The sequence below is a fragment of the Callionymus lyra genome, chromosome 18 (genome assembly GCF_982586985.1).
Source record: "Callionymus lyra chromosome 18, fCalLyr1.hap1.1, whole genome shotgun sequence".
Classification (NCBI taxonomy): domain Eukaryota; kingdom Metazoa; phylum Chordata; class Actinopteri; order Syngnathiformes; family Callionymidae; genus Callionymus; species Callionymus lyra.
In genome coordinates, this window is record NC_141835.1 from 17,008,134 (window position 1) to 17,032,249 (window position 24,116).

Below are 24,116 nucleotides of genomic sequence, written 5' to 3' on the forward strand. Positions count from 1 at the left end.
TCCTTGTCCAGCAGCACCAGGAAGTAATTACGGCCACTTGTCTTCTCTGTGTGTTTAATGACAATATTGACTCGACACGAGCGAGCGCTGATGAAGTTAAATACACAATCCTTGTGGTCAATATGACACTCGCACACATGCAATAATAATAATCTTTTATCATCACAACGATCACAAATGCCCACAATAAAACTTCTATCTACACCAGACTCTAATATAGATAGATAGTGCGGTTTGGGGGCCAAATCCGGCCAATTGAGTGCATTTATGTGGCCCTGAAAGATGATGTAGGAACTTCTGATTTTATTTTGTATTTATTTCTCTAAATTCTTTTAGTATGACTATTTAAATCGAAATATTTTATGTCTTGTCTTATTTCATTATTTTATTCTGTACTATCACCACAAGAAAACAGAACAAAAGTTTAGAATTCTGATATTTTTTCAGAGTATTTATTGCTCTTTAAAAATATTTCAGTTATTATAAAGAAAGATTTGGGAAAAATGTGCTTTTATATCAGATTGAAAAAATATATATAATTGCTATAAAATACATTACACTTATAATTTTAGCATATTTAGCTTAATTTTTATAATTTTTGCTTGATGGCACCTCACATATGCAACTGTATAAAATGTAGTCTGAGGAAATTACATTTCGCAATAATTTTATCATAATAAAAACAATAATAATTATTTCCCTTAAGACATTTTTATTTGTTCAGGCTTTTCCTTGATTTTCTGGAACTCCTGTTGTGTTATCAGTTTTATCTTGACCTTTAAAGTATATACTTTATTGAATATTGTTTTGATTGTTTAAGTGCTTTGTGACCCTGGTAAATAAAAATTACTTACTTACTTACTATTAGATTGTAGAATTCTATAAAGTATCATGACATTCGATTCTATGTTAATCTTTGTATCCTTTGTCTTTGTTATTTTTCTTTCATCTGTGTTCTTTATCTTTAGATCTTTCTTTTTATAGAAACTATGTTCTTGTTCTTGTTTTTATTTTTATGAATAATTGAAGGAGACCTCCTGAGGGATCAATAAAGTTCTATCTATCTGTCTGTCTGTATGTCTGTCCATCAACACTATAAAGGCAGCTTTACTATAATACAAGTTAAGAAATAAACATTAGTGACACAATCCCAACACACAAACGTTTACACAATTGTATAACCTTATAAAACATCACTCACACTTTAAAATAACACTGAGTTTATGGAACACCTAACAACACACACAAGATACAGATAAGTGGTGAAAATTAAAATTCCTCAAGGGCCACTTTTATACAGTGGCTATTGTGAGGGGCCATCAAACAAAAATAAAGTAAAAAAGTATAAAATCAAGCCAAATATGCTCAAAATATTATTTTACTTTTATTTAAAACAATTTGACCATTTTATATTGACCAAGCTCCCTGGCTTCCATAAATACATATGCAGTGGTGGAGGTCGTTCACCTTGACCCAGAGACAACACAAATATTTTCGGGTCTTGGGTCACCTTGACCCTGAGATAACACAAGGGTTAACATAAATATTTTTGAGAGGCAATAAATACAAAAATCAGAGGACAAAAGCCCTAAAACAAAAATCGTCATAATTAGACACTAGTAATGAACAGTAAATATAAAATAAGGCCCACATAAATACTGACGAGCCTCCCTTTGCCAAAGTCTGGTATAAATACATAAAATCTGTAACTAATACAAATACACAACAGAACCAAAAACACAACAATAGATGTGTAGACAGATGTTTGCTGATGTGTAGATGCTACGATTGAGGGTCGAGCCTCGCGCCCTCGACCTTCCTCCCTCGCGCCCTCGCTCGCCTCGTGATCCCGCTGGCACCGTTTCCACGCGCGCTCCCGAGCGAGTAAGCGAGCATGTGACTGCGCGTCCCCGCGGACTCAACATTGTCTCCAGCGAGTCAGAAGCTTCTCCAGCGTGGCACTGCGTGGACGTCTCTCTCGCACGACCCCGCACCACAACAACAACAACCCGCTCTCTCGGAACCGACACCCAGTCCAGTGACCCGGCGCACGGTCTCGGAACCTCTCCCGGCGACAGACACCCACAGAGTTAGTCTAGTTTCTCGCCGGGCCCGAACTCACTCGCTCCGGAGAGAGAGACGCAACTCCAATCTTCGCGTCCTGACATGGACACAGGAATTGGACCTGAAAAGAAAAGGTACGTCTTCTGAGCGCTTTTTTTTTACAACACCCCCGTGTGCGGAGAGTCTTTCGAACCGAGCCGTGTGTCACTAAATCTGAATTATGTAATGGTTAGCATCCGCTCACTGGACATATAGACGCGATGCTAATGTGTTAGCAGCTGCTAACTGGAGCTAACTGGAAAATTACTAGCTAACCCAGAATTCTTAACTTCTCCAAACACAAAAGTTGCTGTTTCCACTCGGATAACAACTCACTTAAAACTTGTTTTAAAGCGTAATATCGTGATAATAACACTCGAATCCTGACAAGAACCTGAACATCGCGGTACATTTTCAGCGACTACTTTCCTGTCTTTACTACTGTGTTATTACATCAACGCTGTCTGGAAGTTTCAGCATCAAACCGGTCGTTACAGCAGAATCGCTTTTTCTTACATTTGACCCATAATGTAAACGGCAAATAAATGTATTGATAAAGTTTAATACAATCACAAAACACATTGAAAAAGCATGTAATGGAAGCATGGCATGTTATGTTTGTGTATGAATGTGTTCAACACTTTCAATCATTTGGATTTTTGTAACGTTTTTTTTTAAACTTAAGTGAATTTTGCCAAACATGAAAACTATAATGATATTTGTCTAATGTACATATAAAGAACATTTAGAGCCTCGATAATATAATAATTTACCACCCACGATATGTTTCAATAAAAATGGATGGAAAGATGGTGAAAAAACTATTTCCCAAAGGAGACCTCTTGAGGGATCAATAAAGTTCTACCTAACCTAAGCTAATATTATTATAAATTGGCCTTATGTGTAATAGCAATTATTTGTATAACCATGTATCAGAAGAAATAATGTTGGTGTTAGAGTTAGTAGTTTAATGTTTCTTGTCTAAAAGTGTATAACTGGCACTTTTTGAAAAGGAAGTCGGTCTCTATGGCGCAATATATCGAGAAATACCAGGTAGAATCCAGGCATCTTGCACAACCCTAGTCTAAAGGCAAACTTCAGTTCAATCAGTTAATTTTAGTGTAATGCACATAAGTTGGACAAGTGGATGGTAAAACAAGAAAGACACGCGACTTCAGGTTTTTCCTCGATTTTCTGGAACTCCAGTTGTGTTCTCAGTTTTATCTTGCCCTTTAAAGTATACAGTATACTTTATTGAATATTGTTTTGATTGTTTAAGCGCTTTGTGATCCTGGTCTGGAAAAGCGATATACAAATAAAAATTACTTACTTACTTACATTCTGTTGTTTTTCCAGTAAACTTGAAAATTATAGTTTGTGAATTTGTTAATTAACTTTACAATTCGTTACATTTTGATCCAACATTTTCTATTTGAAGTTCTTTAGGCTTAAGAAATCATTTTCATGGGCTCTTCTACGCAACAGAAATGATTGTATTATTCACTTTTGACTGGTTAATATTTACGCTTAGTGGATTTGGAATATTTTACACCATCAGTTTGTGTTTTATTATGTGTTAAATCTGCATTAGTTAGGCTAGAACAAGTCATGTTCACTGGTCCAGAGGCAGTTTAAAAGTTAGTGAGACTTATTTATCTTCACAATAATACAATGATCTTTCTGTGGGATGCTGGTCATTTGTGTTTCAGTTTACAGTGTTTTGAAGGTTTTACTAGACGGTCCAAAGGTTGTTCAGAGTGCAGACATCATTGATAAGTTTCTAATTAAGTAAAAGCCATTATGTAAGTCTGCTGTCTGACCCTGTCTGTGAAATAAAATTATATTAGCACTATTCTAGCACTGAGAGTCAAGGCTGGTCACAGTGGTTTATTTAAAAAAAAAAAGTGTTATTGGATTTGTAGTCAATAAAAAAATGACTGTTCACTGGTCTTACTCCGTCACACCTCTTCCTCCAGATTAGCACGTTATAGCAGTGGTTATCTCTGTGAGAATCCTTGTCATTGAATCTCTTCTCAAAACAAACCGAAGAAAAGCATTTTTTAGACACAAAGTTAAACCAAAAAGGGAAGTTTGTCATGAGAAGAAGGTGCGCTGGTCTCAGACAGACACTCGTATTCACCAAATAATTTGAGGGCATATTTCTGGTGTGTGCTTCTTAAGCATAGGTACAATTCTGTGGTTATGAAGTTTCCAGTAAGTTCCAGTCAGTTCACCAGGAAAAGCAAATGTTTCCATGTAATGTATTTGTTTAAGGGAACTTTGAAGCGTGTCAGTTAACTCGCACAGAGCTGGATTGAAAACATCTGAAGTGGAAACTTCTTTTATATATAAGTCTTGACAACCAAATGGCCTTATTGTTTTTACCAGAAGTTACTCTTCTACTTTTGATTATCCAGGATTTATTTTTTCATTCCCCTTCAGCGCGATGCTTGGCACTGTGCCTTCCTGTTTAATCGTGCCTGAGCGTTTTATCTGTGGCGCAACACGTTTGTTTTGTCAGAGAGAAACACCAGTTGCACTCTGGTTTTGGCCGGTTGCGCCGCTGATGCTTGTCTGGGCTCTTAATCATCGAAGCTTGACGTCAACCGTGCTGAGATATTTAGCGGCTGTTGATTTCTCTGGTCGCCTCAAGGCACTCGTGGGTAATTACAAATGGTTGTCTGTGTTAAATGAATGACTGTTGAGAGGCGTAAATGACTGTTTGCTGTTCAACCGTGTGATGGAAAGTTTTTTTTGTCTCTCTCTCTCTCCTGTCAGGTGTTGTACAGGAAGTTGCGTCTTCCTCTTTAATAGCTGCACAAGTGTGGACGGAAATAGGACCTGGACTGAACGGTTCAACTGTTACAATGATCAGTCACAACACAAGTCATTTGAGCTGCCACGCTAAGATAGTAAAGAAAGTAAGCACTTGGAAAGATGTCAAGCTCAGATGTTTTGTTGATCGTTCCAGTGGAGCAGCCATGAAACATGTTCTACACATCTAGTCGTTGGCAAGTTGATGTTAATTTGTATAAGTGAATATGGCCAAAAGATGTGTATTATGCTACAGGGACAATGAAACAATATATTGCAATACTGTAGGAACTAGGGCTGAACGATTATTGAAAAAGTAATTGCGATCATTTTCCTTAATATTGCGATAAAATGTCCTTTTTTTATTAATCCTTTCCCTCTTATAGAATAAATAATTCACTGCAGTAAAATGTATTTCTTTGTGATTGTTAAGATGAGTTTATAAAGGCATTTTTAGGATTAAAGCAAATTAAACATACATTGCAATAAAGGGAAGTTCATTAAGTAATTAAGTAATTTGTATATATATAGCGCTTTTCCAAGCCAGTGTCACAAAGCGCTTAAACAATCAAAACAATATTCAATAAAGTATAAACTTTAAAGGTCAAGATAACACTGAGAACAACACAGGAGTTCCAGAAAATCAAGGAAAAGCCTGCAAAAAAAAAATTCTTAAGTTGTTTCTTGAAGGAGTCAGTAGATCCATCAAACACAGAGGGAGAGGAAGATCGTTCCAAAGCTTAGGAGCAACAGCCTGGAAGGATTTCTCTCCTCTGGTCCTGAACCTTAATAACATAATATATTCCCATTGCAAATATTTAAAAAAACTCCTGCAAAAATCTGAAAAAACTGTGATGTAAACATTTATATTTATAAATCACACAAACTTCAGGACAGAGTAAAGCACATTTTCTCTTGTATTTAAGTGCATCTCCTGCGATACACATTCATTTATTATCATTTACACCGTTTGAGTTGTGTGATTGTACATTGTAACAATTGAATTAGCAAACACACAAATACGCCAGTGGTGCGTACACGCAGAGTCTCGTCTAAATTCAAATTTACGCACCGTTTTCAGAATGTATACGTGTTGGTCATTGCCAGGATCTCACGGGATTCTCTCAACCTACCCACCTTTAGTCATGTGATCTTTACCTTATTTGTGAGACAAATATGGCGCAGTAGATGCTGCCTCGGTGCTTCGCTCACTCTTTTCCTGAGCGTCCAGAAGTTAGTTTCCATACAAAAATGATTCAACACTGTGAATATTATACAGTCATTAATTGACCCATTATTAAAATAATTTAAACCATAAAAAGAACTAAAATCCAAAACGAATCGCTACAGTGCTGTTAGTCGATGTTTTCTCACCCCCCTACTAGTCAGTTGAGCAACTAGAACAAGATTTGACTGTTCTTTTCAGGACTCTTTGCTGACTTTAGAGCATCGTTTCAGCTGGTTGGTTACGTAAAACTAGAACTGGTGTTTTCACAGCAGCTAGTTGAATGTTTGGGATCTGGACGATGTCGACTTGCAGACTAAAGTAAACTCAAAGCTGGAGGATGTGAATAAGGAAGTGGTTGTTACAGTTGCTGAACCCTGTAGGGGCAGAGGGTGTCGGTGAAGGAGAGTATTGTAATTTTACTCGGACAGTTAGGAAGTGAAGAACAAACCCACGTGTTGACTATTGATTAAATATTAACTGGTAACTACAGATTTTACAAGTTGGAATAGGTTCCTGTTAAACCGCTCTTTAAATCAGACAAATTGACATAATAACTTGATAGCCAAAAATGTAAGCAATAAACTGTTGTTAAATATAAGATGGTGTAAAATGGCAGCAGACAATAACAAAGAAATCTTCTTTCCCGGAGTCCAGGAAATCCATCTCATGGATTATATACTTTATGACGATAACAAGATATTAATCAAGAACATGAATCAGGATTCCAATTGAAGCGGTTCAGTGCAGAATATCATAACAGTATTTTTAAATTGTGGATCCATAAACTCGCTACTCTTCACCGATTGTATCCGTTTTTATTACATCTATAAAAAAAGAGTGTAAACTAAGTTATAATTAAGCCGGTGAGGTAGTATTTCGAGGAGAACGGGGGGAAATTGCAGAGTCAGCCCCCTTTCGAGCTTGAGAGCTACAAAGATACTTCAAAACAAAATTGCATTATTCGTGGAAATCTCTGGTGCTTTATTAAATTATTTGGCTGTTTTTATGTAAAGTGGTCGTTTGAAGCATTCGTTATTAGATTTGTCTGAGCCGATGGGGGCAGTTTTATTCTCCACTCCTTCAAACTTTTTTTTCAATGACCTTTTTGTATGATTATGTTTGCTGTTGTGGTCCTTTTTTTTTACAATACAATACCTCTTCACTGATGGCAGATGGATTAGTGAAGTTGTGTGGTTGATGTTGTCGCTACTAATGTAGAAAACAATTTATATATTTGTTGGCCAAACCTCGATTTATGATCTGTATGGTCGATTCAATCTCCTGCAATATGTTGTTTATCGCACCTATGGAGAAATATTGCATTGTTAGGTGAATGATTATTAAGGAGCACTAATTGCTGCATCTAAAGAAGCATGTGTCGACCCACGCTTCCTCGTGTGACTTATATAATGCTTGTTGGTGGGTAGTATTTTTAGACAAAGAACATCACTGGACTGGGGCTTTATGGACATGTGCACTTAGTTTGAATCAGAGAAGCAGCTAATGATGACACACGTTCACTGTATTATGTCACTGATTCTGTTTCTTCATGTGTAGAAGGTGTTTGAGAATCTGATGTTTTCAGATCAGTCAAAGGGTCTGAATTAAAAATAATCATGTAGATATTATGTACCGAATCAGATTTCAGTGTGACACTACCGTTCTTAACAACGTGACATATGTAAAAGTAGTATACATAACTACAGTCTCTGGTGTGCAGGTGCTAGTCCTCACCATGTCAAAGACACACTCATTCATTCCTCAGGCTATTAGATTGTATAATTCTGAGTTTGGGGGCAGGAGTGGAGTGAAAGTATCTTGATTTTCTATTCTATGTAAATCTTTGTATCCTTTGCCTTTGTTATTTGTCCTTGATCTATGTTGTTTATCTTTAGACTTAGATTGTGTCATCTTGTTCTTTCTCTTTATTTATCTTGTTCTTATTTTTATTTTTATGAATAATTGCTATATTGCTGTATCTAATTGGAAAAAACAATTTCCCAAAGGAGACTTCCTCAGGGATCAATAAAGTTCTATCTAACCTAACCTAAAGATGGCCGACATGCCTCTGTAGCCATATTTTGCATTTTATTTTTTTAAATAGTCGTATGTATAATTTTAGATATTGATACTTTAGATTCTTTAGAATACTATGAAATGGTGACACAACATGAATTTAAGTCAATTACTTGGGCTTTTGATCACGCTTAAACTTTTGGCTTTTTGTTTTGGTTTTTAAAAAGTCGTTGAAAATTGAGTTTTATGAGGGACTTGGGTTCACAAGCACCCCTGTGTACATACAATTTATGTTAGAAACTCGGTTAACAAGCATTCGCTCACAACACCTAGTCTTGCCCTGAGAAAACATGGGCCACTGCATGTGGGTCTCATATCTTTAAATCTGCATCAGTGTGTCCTCAATAAAGGGCTTCTAGGAAGAATCAACTCTGTTGACATGAAGAATGGTTACATCTGTCTGCTCCAAGTTGACTCTCCGTGTGTTTGTTTATGATATTGTTTATTTATTTCTACATTGATTCACTTTAACAGTAGATCTATTTTGACTCAGAACCAATAACCTTTGTCACGTGAATTGTAAGTTGATTTTATTTAATTGTAAATAATGAAATGACAAATCCAATATTAAGTCAACAGCCCTATATGAAGTTTCTCCCTTGTGATTTTTAAAATTTGACTTTTGTCTGACCGTCGTCGTCGTCTCATCCGTGAGTTAACATGCATGAATGTGTTAACCACCACCGCCCGCGACCTCACCAGTCCATCATGACTCTGAATCTGGACGCCCACACCATGAGCAGTTGTGCCAGACAGAAGCGGGAATGAAGCCTGGGCTCGTCTCCAGCGCCCCGTGAGCCTGACGATCTGGGACAAGCAGTTATTAATAAATGAACAACAATGCAACATGAAGCGAGTGCAACCGAAGAACACTCTGATGTTTGATCACTTCTCCCCTGCTGCAGACACTTCAGTGGGATTAACGCGTCAGCTGGAGGTGGATTAAAAACATCTACTCATCAAGCTATCATACAATTGAGATCCAACTCCTCTGGGTCTATTTAAGGGTAATTGTTCATCAATGATATGATTTATAATATCAGTTTATTGGAGGATACTGTAAATTCAGGTGTTTTTCTTCTCAGGGTTTATGTGAGTGGACACCTTCAACATTTGTCCACAGATATTTGTTCTTCGCCGACTTTTTTCGCAGAATGGTGTGTAGTACAGTTGAGCATAGTTGGTCCGGGGGTGTGAGACACATGAGCTGGTGTTACCGTGAGTGTTGGCATCATCAAGCTGGCTCGAAAATCATGCCCCCGGCCACAGCGTGCCCAGTGAGTCAGGGGTGCGCCTGATATTTATAGGAAAATCAAGACTTAAAATAGCTATCAAGTTTTCCAGTCCTTTTAATATGGATGTCTATTTTTAGGGCAGGTCGTGAAACCTATGGCTGCACAGGAGAAACGTGCGAGACTACCTAATGATGGTGGATCATAAACTTACTTCATCGGGGACATGGACAGACATGGAAACCACTACTAGTCAGTTAACATATTAGGAAGGAACTGCAGTAAAACTCGTACTAAAACAAACTGCTGGCAGTTTAGTTAGCTATGAGGAATCGTTGTTGCTTTTGAAAGGAGTTGACTTGAAGCCAGAGATGATATCTCAGAGGAAATGAGACAAAAGAAAAATGACTTGGGAGCTGAAGGAGAAGTCGACCTCTTCCTTCATCAGTCATTTGTTGTTTGCCGACAGGTTGGCTTCAAGTATGGAGGAGTGGCTGTTATTTCAATTGAAGCTCCGTTGACGGGGTTCAGCTGTGAAGGTCCGGAAGAAGACCTGGAAACGTGTCTTCGTAAACATGTCCCATGATCACCTAAACTTAATCTACTTGTGCGTGGATCTCCTGTTTAATGTTATGCAGCTCCCTTCTGATGATCCATGTCAAGAATGGTCACACGTCCGTCCTTCCACGAGTGTTTCTGACTCAAATAAAGAGATTAAAGTCTCACTAACCAACTCGGCAGCAGAAGAATAGACCAGAAACTCTAGTTTGACTAGAAATTTTTGGTTACACCAGTGAAACAAGATGGTTTCTAGACTTTAAGAGGTTCCCTGATCTCCTCAGACCAGTGGGGCATTGTTAACCAAACCTTTGTTTTTTCCGACTCCCAGGCTGGCCGTTTCCTGCGTCTGTGTTAAGTGCAGCAGCTGAAAAACACCATCATCTCTGACTGGTCTCTCACCTGCAGTGATTGTATTGCTAATCGCTGAGATAACCGGCCTCTGGTGGGTTGTTGGGAGGTATTGCTTGCTCTCGCAGAGCTTTCTGGCTGCAGAGTTGAAACATCATACAGTGTTTGATGATGATGATGATAATGACTGGTAAATAAACAGGTTCTCATGCTCATGTATGAGCAATATAGCATGTAAAGGGTCACGTATTCAACGCCATGTAGACGACATACTAACATACGGTGTTTTAATGCCACTAAAAAGTTTGTTTTATAATGTTATGAATGCATTCAATCGATCAGGATTAAAGTTTGGTTTCTCCTTGTCGTAGACGACATTGTTGAAGTTTGTGCGTGTGGGGAAAGCATTCAAGACTATGACTGTTACAGACACAAATTCCTCTTTTCCTCCGAGATGGTTCATTCTTCCTTCTTTCTCCTTGGAGTCTGTGCAGCCGCTTGACATTCCCACAAGTTACATAACACGGGACATTGTTTACTGTCCAACTGCTCTGATAAATGACCTCGAGTTTAATAGGTCAGACCTCGTAGTAAAAATACGCACTCGCTCTGGATACTTTTTTGGATACGTTATCTCATCCCTCCGGCCTTACCGAGCCCAAACGCATCCAATTACAGCGAGTGTCCACATGTGACTGCAGTATGTGTGTGTGTGTGTGTGTGCAGAGCATGTATGACCATGTGTGTCGGCAGCCTTACATAACAGTGGCCTCTTGGCTGCCCTTTGTCTCCAGGGAGCTGCGACATTTCCACGGCTGCTCTCACGTCCATCAGTAAACACGCTGTTCCTCTCTATACATTTAAACGAGCTCTTTATGAGCCTCGCTCTGTTGCTGGAAACAGAAAAAAAGGGATTACAGTATATGAGACTGTGGCGCGGCAGTGTTTCAGCGAGCATTAGTGTTCGTCTCTGATTGATCTGTTGTCCACCTTTGTTGTGTTTTTCTGACGTTTGCCGTCATTTGTGGTGCGGCTCGAGAGCCTAGAGGAGTGTTGTTGTTAGACATTTGTATTCATGAGTCCACCACAACGCATCCATCAACCTCTCGCCTCCTCCTGGAGGGTCTGTAGGACTCCCAACGACTCGCGGCACACTGGAGCTTATCTGTCACTGGTTCGTCAGAGGCTTAAAGGATGTCGCACAGGGCAAAGTTTCCATTGTCTCATGTGTTTAATACCCGGCCTGGCTCAGTCTGAGTTGTTTGAATTGTTATTTTACTAGTATAAAAGGCTGCACATTCTCACAGTGGGTGGGTGAGCGTCACGATTTGTACTCTCGCTGTTTTCTTGGAACTATTACTTTTCGAGAGGGACTGATGATGAATTTACAATATAAGTCCTATTGTGCTTTGATATATGCAAACCTTTTGAAAAGTGTCATTTGAATATAACTTAAAATTAAATTAATCACATTTTGTTAAATTAGTTAAAATTACCAGGATTAAAATGGAGATTATGGTCATGTGAATTAACTCCATAGATAGCTCAACATTTTCACATGTTGAATGATTCTTTAAAATTAATAAAAAAAAAAAAAATAGAGACTAATACAATGGTCTGGTATATTTCCTGTCAGAGAGGTTTCCTCAATAATTTCAGCGATGTTCTTGTCAGCATGTGATATTTTGGGCTGTGACCTGTGAGATAAATAGTTTTGGGTAAAACAATAATTTGTGTACAAAATATTACTATTAACTTTGTAGACCCATGCAAAACTCACATACACTGATATTTGCTGCTAAACAAAACGGACATCCCAGTGAAATTAAAAAATGTCACGACAGGAACCAGTAGCCGTGGATATGTCTCGAAAGCAGAGGGCTCCGCAGGATCAGATGGGGTTTATAAGATATCCACTCTGGCTTAGGAACCTCTCGTTCTGACAATACGTATAAGTGTCTGTAGATGAATCTGTGCACATAAATCTGTCTCACCAGCTCTTTTCAGACACAGGAGAAAATAATTAGGTGTTTATGGCTCAATGACCTGGTTCTGTTTCTAAATCTCTTTGGGCTTACAGCCTATTTTCACTGACGCTGCCTTTTGTCTCGTGTCTCAACAGCATCCTTTTAAAACCACTACATTTATCGAGCTTCAGGGTTTCAGTCCAGTTGAGGCACGTTTGATATTAAGAAGCAGGCGGCTTCTTTCTGCTTGTTGCAAGAACAATACGGCGCCTGGTAATACCTGTGGCTTCGCCTGGAGCTCTTATTTTGAAAAAAACATTTGACCTTCAAGTTTGTTGTTTGGCAGTAAAGTGTTGTGATTGAGTGTGAAGTAGATCATATCTACTTCCTGACTGAAACTTCACCGAGAAGCTCTGATCACTTCTCTTTTGAGAGACCAGTTTGCTACTATGGAGTTTCCTCAGGAACAATTTTGGCATCGTCCCTGTGAGAATCCTCCTCGTTTTGTGTTGTTGTCAGGAGCAGAGCAGCAACAGTTGTGACGTGTGCGCCGCCTTAATCATTCCTCTCGGATGAAGATCGTCCAACACGCGCTGCCAGCAACTCGATTTAGAGATTTCACTTGATTTCTTCTTGGCAAGCCACAAATAAATCTCTGGCCTCGGCCAATCCCGAAAAGTGCACAGCGGATCAATTTCACTTAGTCGTCCATTTGAGCGCTGCCGGCTTTCAAACCGTTGTTGTGATGCAGCTGCTGCGACTCTTGAATGCTTCGGAGATAATGAGTTTGTGCTGATAGGAGATCGGGGGGGTTGTGTAGCTCACACACCTGCAGGAAACTGCAGATGCTTCTGCAAATCACTTCATCAGCGATCACTTTACATGTTCCACTTTAGAGCGATTGTTGCTGATGTGTTTGTGTCACCTTTGATGTTTATCATCAAATTGTGCTGCACTTGCTGTGAAGAGGAAGATTTTGGAGGAGATTAATACACAAACATTTTTAACATTTATTATTATTTCAGTTTTGTATTAAGTATATTTATAGGAAAGATGTGGTTATTAAAGGCACATGTACAAATATATATCTGAATATGAAAAGAGATACAAATGTCTTCACTAGTTAAAGCATCACTTTAGTGTGTCTTTATATAATATTCATCATATATATGGAAACTTTCCAGGGTTTCCCCAGAGTGGGGTTTGAAGCATAACGGTTAAGAAGCAGTCATGTGACTGGAACACGTCGGGTTTAGAAAGGACTTGTAGATTGCTGACGAGGAAAAATTAATTTATTCAGCTGCTTCTATTAATCCACTCACAGCCACAAGTGATGTCAACATGGAGACATCAGTGGTAGGTGTGTGTGTGTTTGTGTGTGTATGCGTTTGTGTGCGTCGGTGACATCATTATAGCTCTCCCTGTAGATCCAGGCTCGTAAATGTCAGAATGACTGGTGTTGCTCTCAATCGGTTTTGCACCACACACACACACACACACACACACACAAGACTCTCGCTCTGCTCCTTCAGCCAATCGCCCACAGGAGGCGTCGCCCGGCTGGTCGGACACCCAATGAGAGCGCTGGTTCTAGATGTGTGTTTGTTTCCAACGGGAGTTTGACGGTAGTCCGGGCGAAGCCTGTTGCAGATTCCAGCCGCTGCATCCCGGGATGTCCGTCCTCACGCTGCAAGTTATCGACTCGGAGCCCGCTGACCCCTCGTCTCCCGTCCCCCGCAGGGTGAGCTCAGAGCGCAGGAAGGAGAAGTCCAGGGACGCGGCACGATGCCGGCGTGGGAAGGAGTCGGAGGTGTTCTTCGAGCTGGCCAAGCAGCTCCCTCTGCCCCCGGGCAGCAGCTCCAGTCTGGACAAGGCCTCCATCATGAGACTGACCATCAGCTACCTGCGCATGAGGAAACTGCTGGGCAGCGGTCAGTACCTGCTCTTTTCTCTGAATTATTTAGCTGCTGCTCTTCATTGCACATCAATATAGAGACAGAGGTGTGCAGCCGGAATGTAGATGACATGCGTCTGGATCTTCAGGCCCGTCCAGCTGCACTGACTTCATATTAAAGAAGTTGTTCAACCATATTGTAAATGAAAAAACTCATGATTCTATTGTTTAATTGTGGTTATAGCTAGAGCTGTTAGCCACTAGCTAAGAAGGCAAATATTGCTTTCAGTTTAAAATGTCTTTGACTTTAAAATACTGTTGAAAAATAATTCCTTGAATGACCCAGTAACATCATTAATAATCAGAGGGATTGACTGAATCTTTGTTTATATTTTGATGGACACGCCAGCCGTTGATGTAAGTATTCAAGAATTCGGTGTTTAAAAACTGGCAGATGAACAACAGTTGTGTTATTGCACAACTTTGAACTGCCAAATGTTGAAAGTTAAAAGGGAACATTATGCTAACGTCACCATCACTGTTGAACTAAACTGACCTGCACTCCAGCGCAACACGTATTTTGTTGACAGTTTGAAGTTGGCGAGAACAAACGACACACGTCCACACAGAGAGCGGCACATACAAGCCGAGACACGCACTATGAACACACCAGAGAGATAAACTGCACACCAAATGTAAACGGATCACAAGACCTCACTCTCTCTCTCTCCCCCCTTCAGATGAGTCAACGCCCGAGCAAGGCAGCGAGCTGGACCTCCACTTCAACAGCTCATACCTGAAGGCCATCGAAGGGTTCCTCATGGTTCTGTCCGAAGACGGCGACATGATCTACATCTCAGACAACGTCAACAAGTGTCTCGGCCTGGCACAGGTGAGCGTTACCTGTGCGGGCGGACGAAAGTGTGCCAGGGGGAGGAGAGACTGTTGGGTTACTAGCTAGTTGTATGAAGAAATTAATTAATATATATATATATATATATATATATAAAATTAAACTATAGGAAGATGGGTTATTATTAAAATGAATATAATACCATTTAAAAAGTATGAATATAAAACGTATGCTAATGAAAGTTGAATATTGTTTTGCTTTTTTATTTAAAAAAACATTTATTTCTGTACCTGAAGGCAGTTTGACGGCTCCCATCTTCCCATGACAACCCAATGATCACCTGTCGGCGGTCATAATGTCGGACTGATCTTTGTTAAGCTCATCAAAGCCCCTTTTTCCCCACGAAGTTGTGTTGCAGCAAAGATTCCACTGAGAGTTTGTGTTGTTGTGTTCCTCAGCTGGACCTGACGGGTCACAGCGTCTTCGACTTCACACACCCGTGTGACCAGGAGGAGCTGAGGGAGACGCTGCTGCACAGAGCAGGTGAGTCCTCCTCTGGGATCCACTCGTCTGGTCTGTCCTCTGCTGACCAGACGAGCTTATGAGACTGTGTTAGGGGGCGCTCTGGTACCAACGTCAGCTGCATGACAATAAATATAATCCTCTCATTTTGTTACATTATTTACAACATTTAGAGAAATGATTGTTATTGAAACTATTATTCAATACTAACTATTATTGAAACTATTATTTATTAAATGTTTTGTCATCGCATAAATAAAGTGAAAGAAAATGATATATATGTGTTTAATTTAATTTTATGTTAATAATAAACGTTGTCGTTTTTTCCATTTGTTCTTATTTATATTATACTTATTTTCTTTATTGCAACTTTTTTTTTTAACTGTTTTTTTTAACCATGTTTTTGTTGTTTCCAGGGTCCAAGAAGTCCAAGGAGTCCAAGGAGTCCAACTCTGCACGCAGCTTCTTCCTGAGGTTGAAGTGCACTCTCACCAGCAGGGGGCGCACCGTCAACGTCAAGTCTGCCACATGGAAGGTGAGTCTGGACTGTTTTTTTTAAGTGAGATAATAGAAGAAATATAAATATTTAATACTATAATATTTCTTGTAGGTCAAAATCAATATAGTAAAAATGTTTTCATCACTGACACTTCTGCAGGTGCTGCACTGCACGGGTCACATGTACAACAGCGAGCAGTCTGAAGCCTCCGTTCCATACCTGGTTCTGATCTGTGACCCGATCCCTCACCCGTCCAACATCGAGGCTCCGCTGGACACCAAGACCTTCCTGAGCCGTCACACCATGGACATGAAGTTCACCTACTGCGATGAGAGGTGAGAGCCACCGGGGGGCGCCGCACCGGTGACCCTTAACTGAACTGTCCTGTGATCCAGGATCACGGAGCTGATGGGCTACGACCCCGACGACCTCCTGAACCGGTCCGTGTACGAGTACTACCACGCGCTGGACTCCAACCACCTGACCAAGACCCACCACAACCGTGAGTGAGGCCAGCCTGGAAGGTCGCTGAGGTCCTGATCTCTCGCTCACCTCCTATGTTCTCCCGCCAGTGTTCGCCAAGGGTCAGGTGATCACGGGTCAGTACCGCATGCTGGCCAAGAGAGGGGGCTTCGTGTGGGTGGAGACTCAGGCCACGGTCATCTACAACAACAAGAACTCGCAGCCGCAGTGTGTCGTCTGTGTCAACTTTGTGCTCAGGTCAGTGGCAGCCATCTTTGGTCATGTGTTTCCTGCTCATGTTGCATGTCCTGTTTTGTCCTCGCATCTCCTTGTGTCTTCATCACTCCTCTTCGCTTTTCCTCATGTCCTTGTGTATCCTCATGTCTCCTCATGTCCTTGCGTATCCTCATGTCTCCTCATGTCCTTGTGTCTCCTCATGTCCTTGCGTGTACTCATGTCTCCTCTTGTCCTTGCGTATCCTCATATCCTCATGTCTCTACGTATCCTCATTTCTCCTTGTGTGTCCTTGTATATCCTCATGTCCTTGTGTATCCTCGTGTCCTTGTGTATCCTCATGTGTCCTCGTGTATCCCCATGTCTGCTCTCATGTCCTCACATTTCCTTGTGTCCTGTCTCCTGTCTTAGAATGGCTTCTTGTTTTTTTTTCATCTCTTCATGTTTTCCATCATCTGTTAGTGGGGTCCAGGAGGAGGAGACCATCTTGTCTCTGGAGCAGACGGAGGACGTCAAGTGTGTGAAGAAGGAGACATGGCAGGATCAGCTGCTGCAGCAGCATGAAGAAGAAGAAGAGGAGGAAGAGGAGGAAGAGGAGGAGGAGGAGGAGGAGGAGGAAGAGAGCAGCCAGTGTGAGGAGAGTGTGTCCCGGCTGAGGTCGGAGCTGGAGACCATCAAACTCTTCACACACTCCGAGGAGGTGAAGCCTCCGTCCAGCCTCTATGAGCGCCTGAAGGAGGAGCCTGAAGGTTTGACTCAGCTGGCGCCGGCTGCCGGAGACACCATCATCTCTCTGGACTTCAGCTGCCCAGGTTTGTGATCGCACGTCTCCACACGAGTTCAAGTCGCACAACTTCACTTCACTGACTGTCCCGTGTCTCCGCAGACTCGGAGGTCCACATCCTGAAGGACCCGCTCTACAACGACGTGATGCTGATGTCTGCCAGCACCAAGATGGCACTGTCACCTCTGCCACCCGGCGAGCCTCTGACCATGTCCAGCTCCTCAGCAGACACTGCCAAGAACTTCCCGTCCAGCACCGAGGTGAGGAGGACTCTGGTTGTTATAGGACTGTGTTAGCAGGACAGCGTTTAAACGTTGTGGTTCTGAATGGTTCAGGTCGTCACTTCTCTGGACTTCTGCTTCCCCATGGACTCGGACATCAACTCTGACTTCAAACTGGACCTGGTGGAGAAGCTGTTCACCATCAACACGCAGCCCAAGACCCCGTTAACCTCCCAGGTACCCGCCCGTGTAGACGCCGCCCCTCTCCGCTCACTTCCTGCGTCTGAACCCGAGTCTCTTCCCGCAGCCTGTGGAGGATCTGGACCTGGACACGCTGGCCCCCTACATCCCCATGGACGACGACTTCCAGCTGCGCAGCCTGACCCCGGATGAGCCCCTGACGCCCGTTGAATCCCTGACCGGCTCCCCGGTGCACGTCACGTCGCAGGAGTTGCACAACTACTCCAGCGCCCCCTTCAGCCCACACGAGAGCCGCACTGCCTCCCCGGCGCCGCCTGAGCCCGCAGCCGCTCTTCACCTCGCCACAGTCGTCGCCAACAGGTAACGTGTGCGAGTCACCGATGGAGCGTGGTCGCCGAGCAACTGTGTGCGTTTCCTGCAGGACCCCCCAGCTGGAGAAGGAAGTCTCGCTGCGGACGCTGTCGGCTCAGAACGCACAACGCAAACGAAAACTGGGCGACTTACGAGACACGCTTGGACCCGTGAGTTGCTGCTTTATGTTGATGTTCCAGAGTTGAACCAGTGACTAGGTGTCAGGATACACATATATATATATACTAGAAATTGAAGGAAAAAGGATATTTTGTGTTGCTGAATTTACAAATGCAAACAAAACATGTCCTAACAGTTGTTGGAGTCGACTGTATCCTCTCGTCCTTAGTCGTCACTCGTGGGATTTCATTCTTCCTTAAGCGGCTGCCATGTTAATATCAAGATAAATGAACAAACACTGTCATATTGGCATGTTAATGTTAAAATATCTATTTTATACACTTATCTACTTTGATACAAATATTTTTAAAATATCAATATACTTATGTTTGTTTGTTTTTCTACAATACTGTAATAATATTCTTTGCACCCCAATGCACGACACACACTATCGCCCACTTGTGTTCACGCAACTGGAACTCAACAAAAAGAAACGACAACTCAAAGCTGGACACGACTAACTTGTGTTCCTCCGGTCGTCCTGCAGGAGGCGCTGACATCGGAGCCAGAGGAGGAGGTGAAGAAGTTGAAGCCTTCAGATTTGGGGAAAACGTTCATCCTGCTCCCTTCAGGTGAGCGACGTCACGCTCACGCGCCTCGTCTTGGTACGCCGGGAATCTAACCTTCCTCTCACCCGCAGACCTGGCGAGCCGTTTGCTCGGCAGCACGTCGGACGGCGGCGCCGCTCTGCTCACTCTGCCGCAGCTGACGCGCTACGACTGCGAGGTCAACGCGCCGCTGCAGGGGCGTCAGTACCTGCTGCAGGGGGAGGAGCTGCTGCGGGCGCTGGACAACGTCAACGTGGCGTAGCGCCACCTATTGGACTAGACTGCTCACTACAGCCCCTTTCGAAACCCCCCTTTATTTATGTATCTGTACGGTTCTAGTCCGGCGTCGTCCTCGCGCACAGCAGCATTCCACCGTGATGACAGTCGCAGGCCAACAACGGAATTCCAAGTGTCCCCCCCGTCCTCGCCCCCCACCAGAGAGTCTCAGCACACGGCACCCGGAGGGTCAGATCCTGGCGCCACTGCCAGCAGTGTATTGTAAGCTTCAGTCGCACAATTTATATTTTCTTAAAGAAAACTATTACCAGCAGATATATGAAGCCTTTTTAACTAGTTTTAAATAACGATGTCGTTCTGTCCTCCATATTGTTCGTACGTGTGTCGTAGCACCTTCTAGTCGAACGTCTCTTTCTCGTGTAGCCGTACGTGTCACTTTACTTCCTGTCCGTCGATTTCTGTGTTGATTTGTGATTAAAGAAGTGGGATCATGCTCGCTGCAATCGTGAACTCGTCAATCGGCTCGTACTGTCTGACTCGTGCTTCCTGTCGCTGTCTAACATTAAATGGCTTTAATACGATCGTGTTTCCTGTCGTCATGAAGCGCCAGGTGAGACAAAAGGCGTGTCTGTCATTGTTTATTGGTTCACACGTCCTCCGCCGTCACGTTCACCAACAGCTGCTGCTCGCCGCGCCTCACCGCCACCACCAGGTGCTTGTTCTTACGCACCGCCTCGTACAGAACTTCCGGCGAGGACGCCTTCTCGCCGCTCACCTCCAGCAACACGTCTCCGGGCCGGAGTCCCGCTCTGTTGGGACAGCGACCGGTGAAGACGTGGACTTTTGACCCGAGGTCACGTGGAGACGCACCTGTCGGCCGGCGAGCCCACGTGGACCGTGTGGATCAGAATTCCATGAGGGACGTCCGGGAACGACGGATTCCTGTGCCTCAGGACCTCGATGATGCTGGAGGAGACGGAACGTGTCAGTGTGTGATCACGAGGGGAGTGTTCATGAGTGTAAGGATCCTCACTTGGGCGTCAGCCCCAGCAAGTTGACCCCGATGTAGCGCTGCCTCGTCTCCGAGCCACTGAACCAGGAACCTACAAGCACATGAGGTCAGGACTCCTGAAACAAGATGGCTGCCAACTGTAGAAGCCTCAATGCCTTTAAGAAGTAAACAATCTGATGGATGAATTAAACGAATGTGTCGTTTTTATATAAAACTTTTTCATAGAATGATGAACGTGTTTCTATATTTTAATTTCTTACATTGGAAAGATTGTTTAATTTAGGAAATAACCAGTTGTGAAAATCCTCCAAAAAAACATTCATAAATGTACAGTCATTAAAAAAAAAAAAAGTTCGGTACTCACTCGACTTATGGGCCACTTGATCCAGGAACAGCTGCACGCGGTCGGCCGGGATGGCGAAGGAAAATCCGGGTGTCACCTTGATGGTGATTATGCCGACGACCTCTCCGTCCTGCGCACAAGTAGGGTCAGTCCCCTGTCGCCCCCTGCAGGCTGCGGACACTCACCACACCAACAAACAAGTCACATGACCTCATGATGGTTGAAGTAACGTGGACTCACCAGGTTGATGAGAGGACCGCCGGAGTTCCCTGACTGGGACAATATTACAAGATCAGGCGACGGCGGCGGTTGAACGCGCCGGTGTGTGCGACACTCACGTCCACGGCGGCGTCCGTCTGGATGTAGTCCATGTTGGACCGGGACATTCCGAGCTCTTTGCTGCCTCGCAGCACGGCGCTGACGATCCCGGACGTGATGGTGTTCCTCAGGGTCAGCGGACTTCCCATGGCCACCACGAACTCCCCCTGCCTGATGTCGGAGGAGCGGCCCAGCTTCAGCGTGGGCAGAGGGTCCTGCACGCGAGTCACGTGATCAGAAACAGCTCAAACTCAGATACATTTTTTAATGATTAAAAATATAATTTACTGAAACTTATTTCCAGGTTATTACACTTTCTCTATGACTATTCTTAAGTTACTGCATTTTAAATATTAAGGCAAGGTAAGATTATGGGGTGTCATAGCTCAGATGGTAGAGTGGTTGCCTGCAGTCCAAAAGGTTGCAGGTTCAATCCCAGCTCCAGACAAGCTTGTGTTGTTGTGTCCCTGAGCAAGACACTTTACCCTGATTGCTCCTGATGGGGGATTAGTATGTGTGAATGTCAAAGCGCTTTGTCAAAGCGCTAGAAAGGCGCTATATAAATAGAGATTATTATATTATTATTAAGGTAAGGTAAAACTACATTTATTTCTCCTCATATTTACATTTTTTTTAATTAATATTTCATTTCAGCATTTTTGTCTTTGAAACTTCATTTTGTTGAAATTATTTTAATTCTTTTTTTTTTTAAATAAACATTTTTACATTCAATTAGAAATTATTATTTTTTAATATTGTCAATAAATTATATTTTATTTAAATTTCTATTCTGGTTCTATTATTTCTTTTTCTCTTATTTTTGATTGTCTACAAAAATGAAAATAAGAAAATGCTCTTCCATATTTTCTAGCTATTTTGCTTCTTTTTGAAACATCCGACCTCTGACCTGGACTGACCTTTGAGGAGATCTTGATGGTGGCGATGTCGGCGACCTGGTCCAGGTGCTGCACGGTGCCGGTGTAGGCGTCCCCGTTGGCCAGCTTGACGACCACGCTGTGTTTGTTGGCGACCACGTGGGCGTTGGTGAGGATCAGACCGTCGCCGCTGACGATGAAGCCTGAGCCGCTGGAGTGCAGGATTTCTTTGCGGGATATGGGGTGTCTGTAGAGAGAGAGACATGAGAGGGTCATGTGACCTCACCGGCTGGTGTTGCATTCAGGGTCCAGACTTCTCAACGTTTGACCTCGAACTACATCCTGATAATACAACTGTGTGAGTTAATGTGATGCGTTCAGGTGAACAAGGAAAAATCACCAGGTGATAGTTTGTAAACAGAGAATGTTAATTTTATATTCGGTATTTAACTCTTTAATTTTTAAAATAAAATGTGTATCCACGTCGTCGATCCACGACACTCGAACTACCGAAACTAAAACTACACTGATGACACTACTCTTGTGTTACCACTTTTTCAGTAACAAGTAGTTGAACAGATACTTTTTGATACAAGATGGAAAGTAATCAGGTGGAAGTCACTTCCAAGTCACTCCTGGTTACCATGTTTACCAAACATAAAGGTACAATTGTTGTCACGCTATGAACACGTCATGTTTGTGGCACGAGGACGACTCTTGTGTCAACAACATCATGCGTCACACAGATCTCTATGCTATTTATACACAACTTGTTTATTCTTTGTCAAAGTAGTTCAGCCACATATTATTGCTAGTTTAATTGAAATTGTTAAAACTGCACCATTATTATAAATATTTTTATTTATGTTGAGTGAAGTCAATTAAGGCTGTTTATAAAGTTTAAAGTTGTCTGTCTTTGAGTTTTACTTTTGAAGTGATTTGTTTTATTTATTTTTTATAAGAAATATATATTTCAGAAAGTTAGTTTTTTAAGTGCCACTGTAAATACATAGTCGATACAGTGACTTGTAATTCAACTTAGTTACACTAAAAAATAAAGTAATCGGTAAAGTTACTTGTACGTTACTTTTTAAGTGCGCAGTAATCCGATTACTCTGTCATAGAACTGCTGCAATACTGTTTGTATTTATTTTAAGAGTTGTAAACAGGCTCACCTGACGGAGGTCTGGATGCAGACCACTGCGGGGGAAGACTTCTCCACCACGTCTGCGATGAAGTTGTACTTGAAGCGGGGACTGTCCGGCTTGAACGCGGCCGCGCACAGGGCGCTGGGGATGATGCGTTCAAGGACCGACGCGTCTCTCGCGTCCTCGTCCCCGCGGTGGTCCAGCAGCGCGGCCCCGCAGAGTCCCAGCCCCAGAGACCTCAGCGGGAGACCCCCGCGGTCTCGCCCTCGGTGGTCCTGTCGTCCTCTGTGCCTCGCGCCGCCCTCCAGGCTGTGGAGGGTCGACGCCGCGGCGAGACAGTCTCTCCTCAGCCCGGTCCGTAAACACCTCACGACAGCCGCCGCCATGTTGACGGTTATTCGCGAAGAGCGAAGATAATAGTTGTTGAAGTTAAAATGGATCCAAACTAAAACTTATGTCTCAGCTGCTGCTGAGCTGTGATTCTTCTTCGCTTATGAAATGTCGGTCAAGCTGTCACACGGCAGGAAATCGGGCGGTGACGAGATGTTTTTCGGTGCATTACCGCCACCGACTGGTGTGGAGGGTGTATTGTATCAACAGTCTTTTTTTTTTCTTCATTCAACTAAACAGACACAACTAAATAAATCCGTGTATCTTTGAATATGAAAACTGCGTTTGTTTTATCAGGTGATCACGTATATGAACTAAGATAACTTCTATATTAAGTAAGTAAGTCATTTTTATTTATATAGCGCTTTTCCAGACCAGGGTCACATAACAAGTAAGTAAAATCTGAAAATGGAAATATGCTTTTTTTCAAAGTAAAATACAAACTTAATAATTATATTAAATATTTAACTGAAGTTAATTAGAGATACATACATTTATATTTTCTGGTTATATACTTTATAACATCAGAATTATTGAAATCTACCGAAAATTAAAGTTTGTAATATCATAACCCAAACAAACTTTTTGAAAATGTTCAATTGAGTAAATTAATACGAAACATAGTCGGCTTTTCAAAAGCAAATCTTAGTACAAATAATGGACAGTCCTGACAATAATTAAATAAAACTTCAATAAATACTTATAACACAATTAC

At 42.3% G+C, this 24,116-nt stretch overlaps 2 protein-coding genes across 2 annotated transcripts; one reads left to right on the top strand and one right to left on the bottom strand.

The window, feature by feature from the left end:
- Nucleotides 1-1,919: 1,919 nt before the first annotated feature.
- Nucleotides 1,920-19,896, top strand: hif1aa (hypoxia inducible factor 1 subunit alpha a). The gene is made up of 15 exons (XM_087779956.1): nt 1,920-2,198; nt 14,070-14,260; nt 14,964-15,115; nt 15,535-15,619; nt 16,015-16,133; nt 16,257-16,432; nt 16,493-16,599; nt 16,670-16,817; nt 17,256-17,605; nt 17,680-17,837; nt 17,913-18,035; nt 18,106-18,359; nt 18,421-18,520; nt 19,018-19,102; nt 19,171-19,896. The coding sequence occupies exons 1-15, from the start codon at nt 2,167-2,169 to the stop codon at nt 19,338-19,340; spliced, it is 2,250 nt and encodes a 749-aa protein (XP_087636082.1). The 5' UTR covers nt 1,920-2,166; the 3' UTR covers nt 19,341-19,896.
- Nucleotides 19,897-19,937: 41 nt separating this feature from the next.
- On the bottom strand, nt 19,938-23,505 carry LOC148060768 (serine protease HTRA2, mitochondrial-like). Its single transcript, XM_087779957.1, has 8 exons — nt 23,039-23,505; nt 21,906-22,110; nt 21,009-21,203; nt 20,911-20,943; nt 20,692-20,800; nt 20,349-20,418; nt 20,186-20,281; nt 19,938-20,124 (listed from the first exon to the last, which is right to left on the bottom strand). The coding sequence occupies exons 1-8, from the start codon at nt 23,395-23,397 to the stop codon at nt 19,962-19,964; spliced, it is 1,230 nt and encodes a 409-aa protein (XP_087636083.1). The 5' UTR covers nt 23,398-23,505; the 3' UTR covers nt 19,938-19,961.
- Between the last annotated feature and the right edge of the window lie 611 nt (nt 23,506-24,116).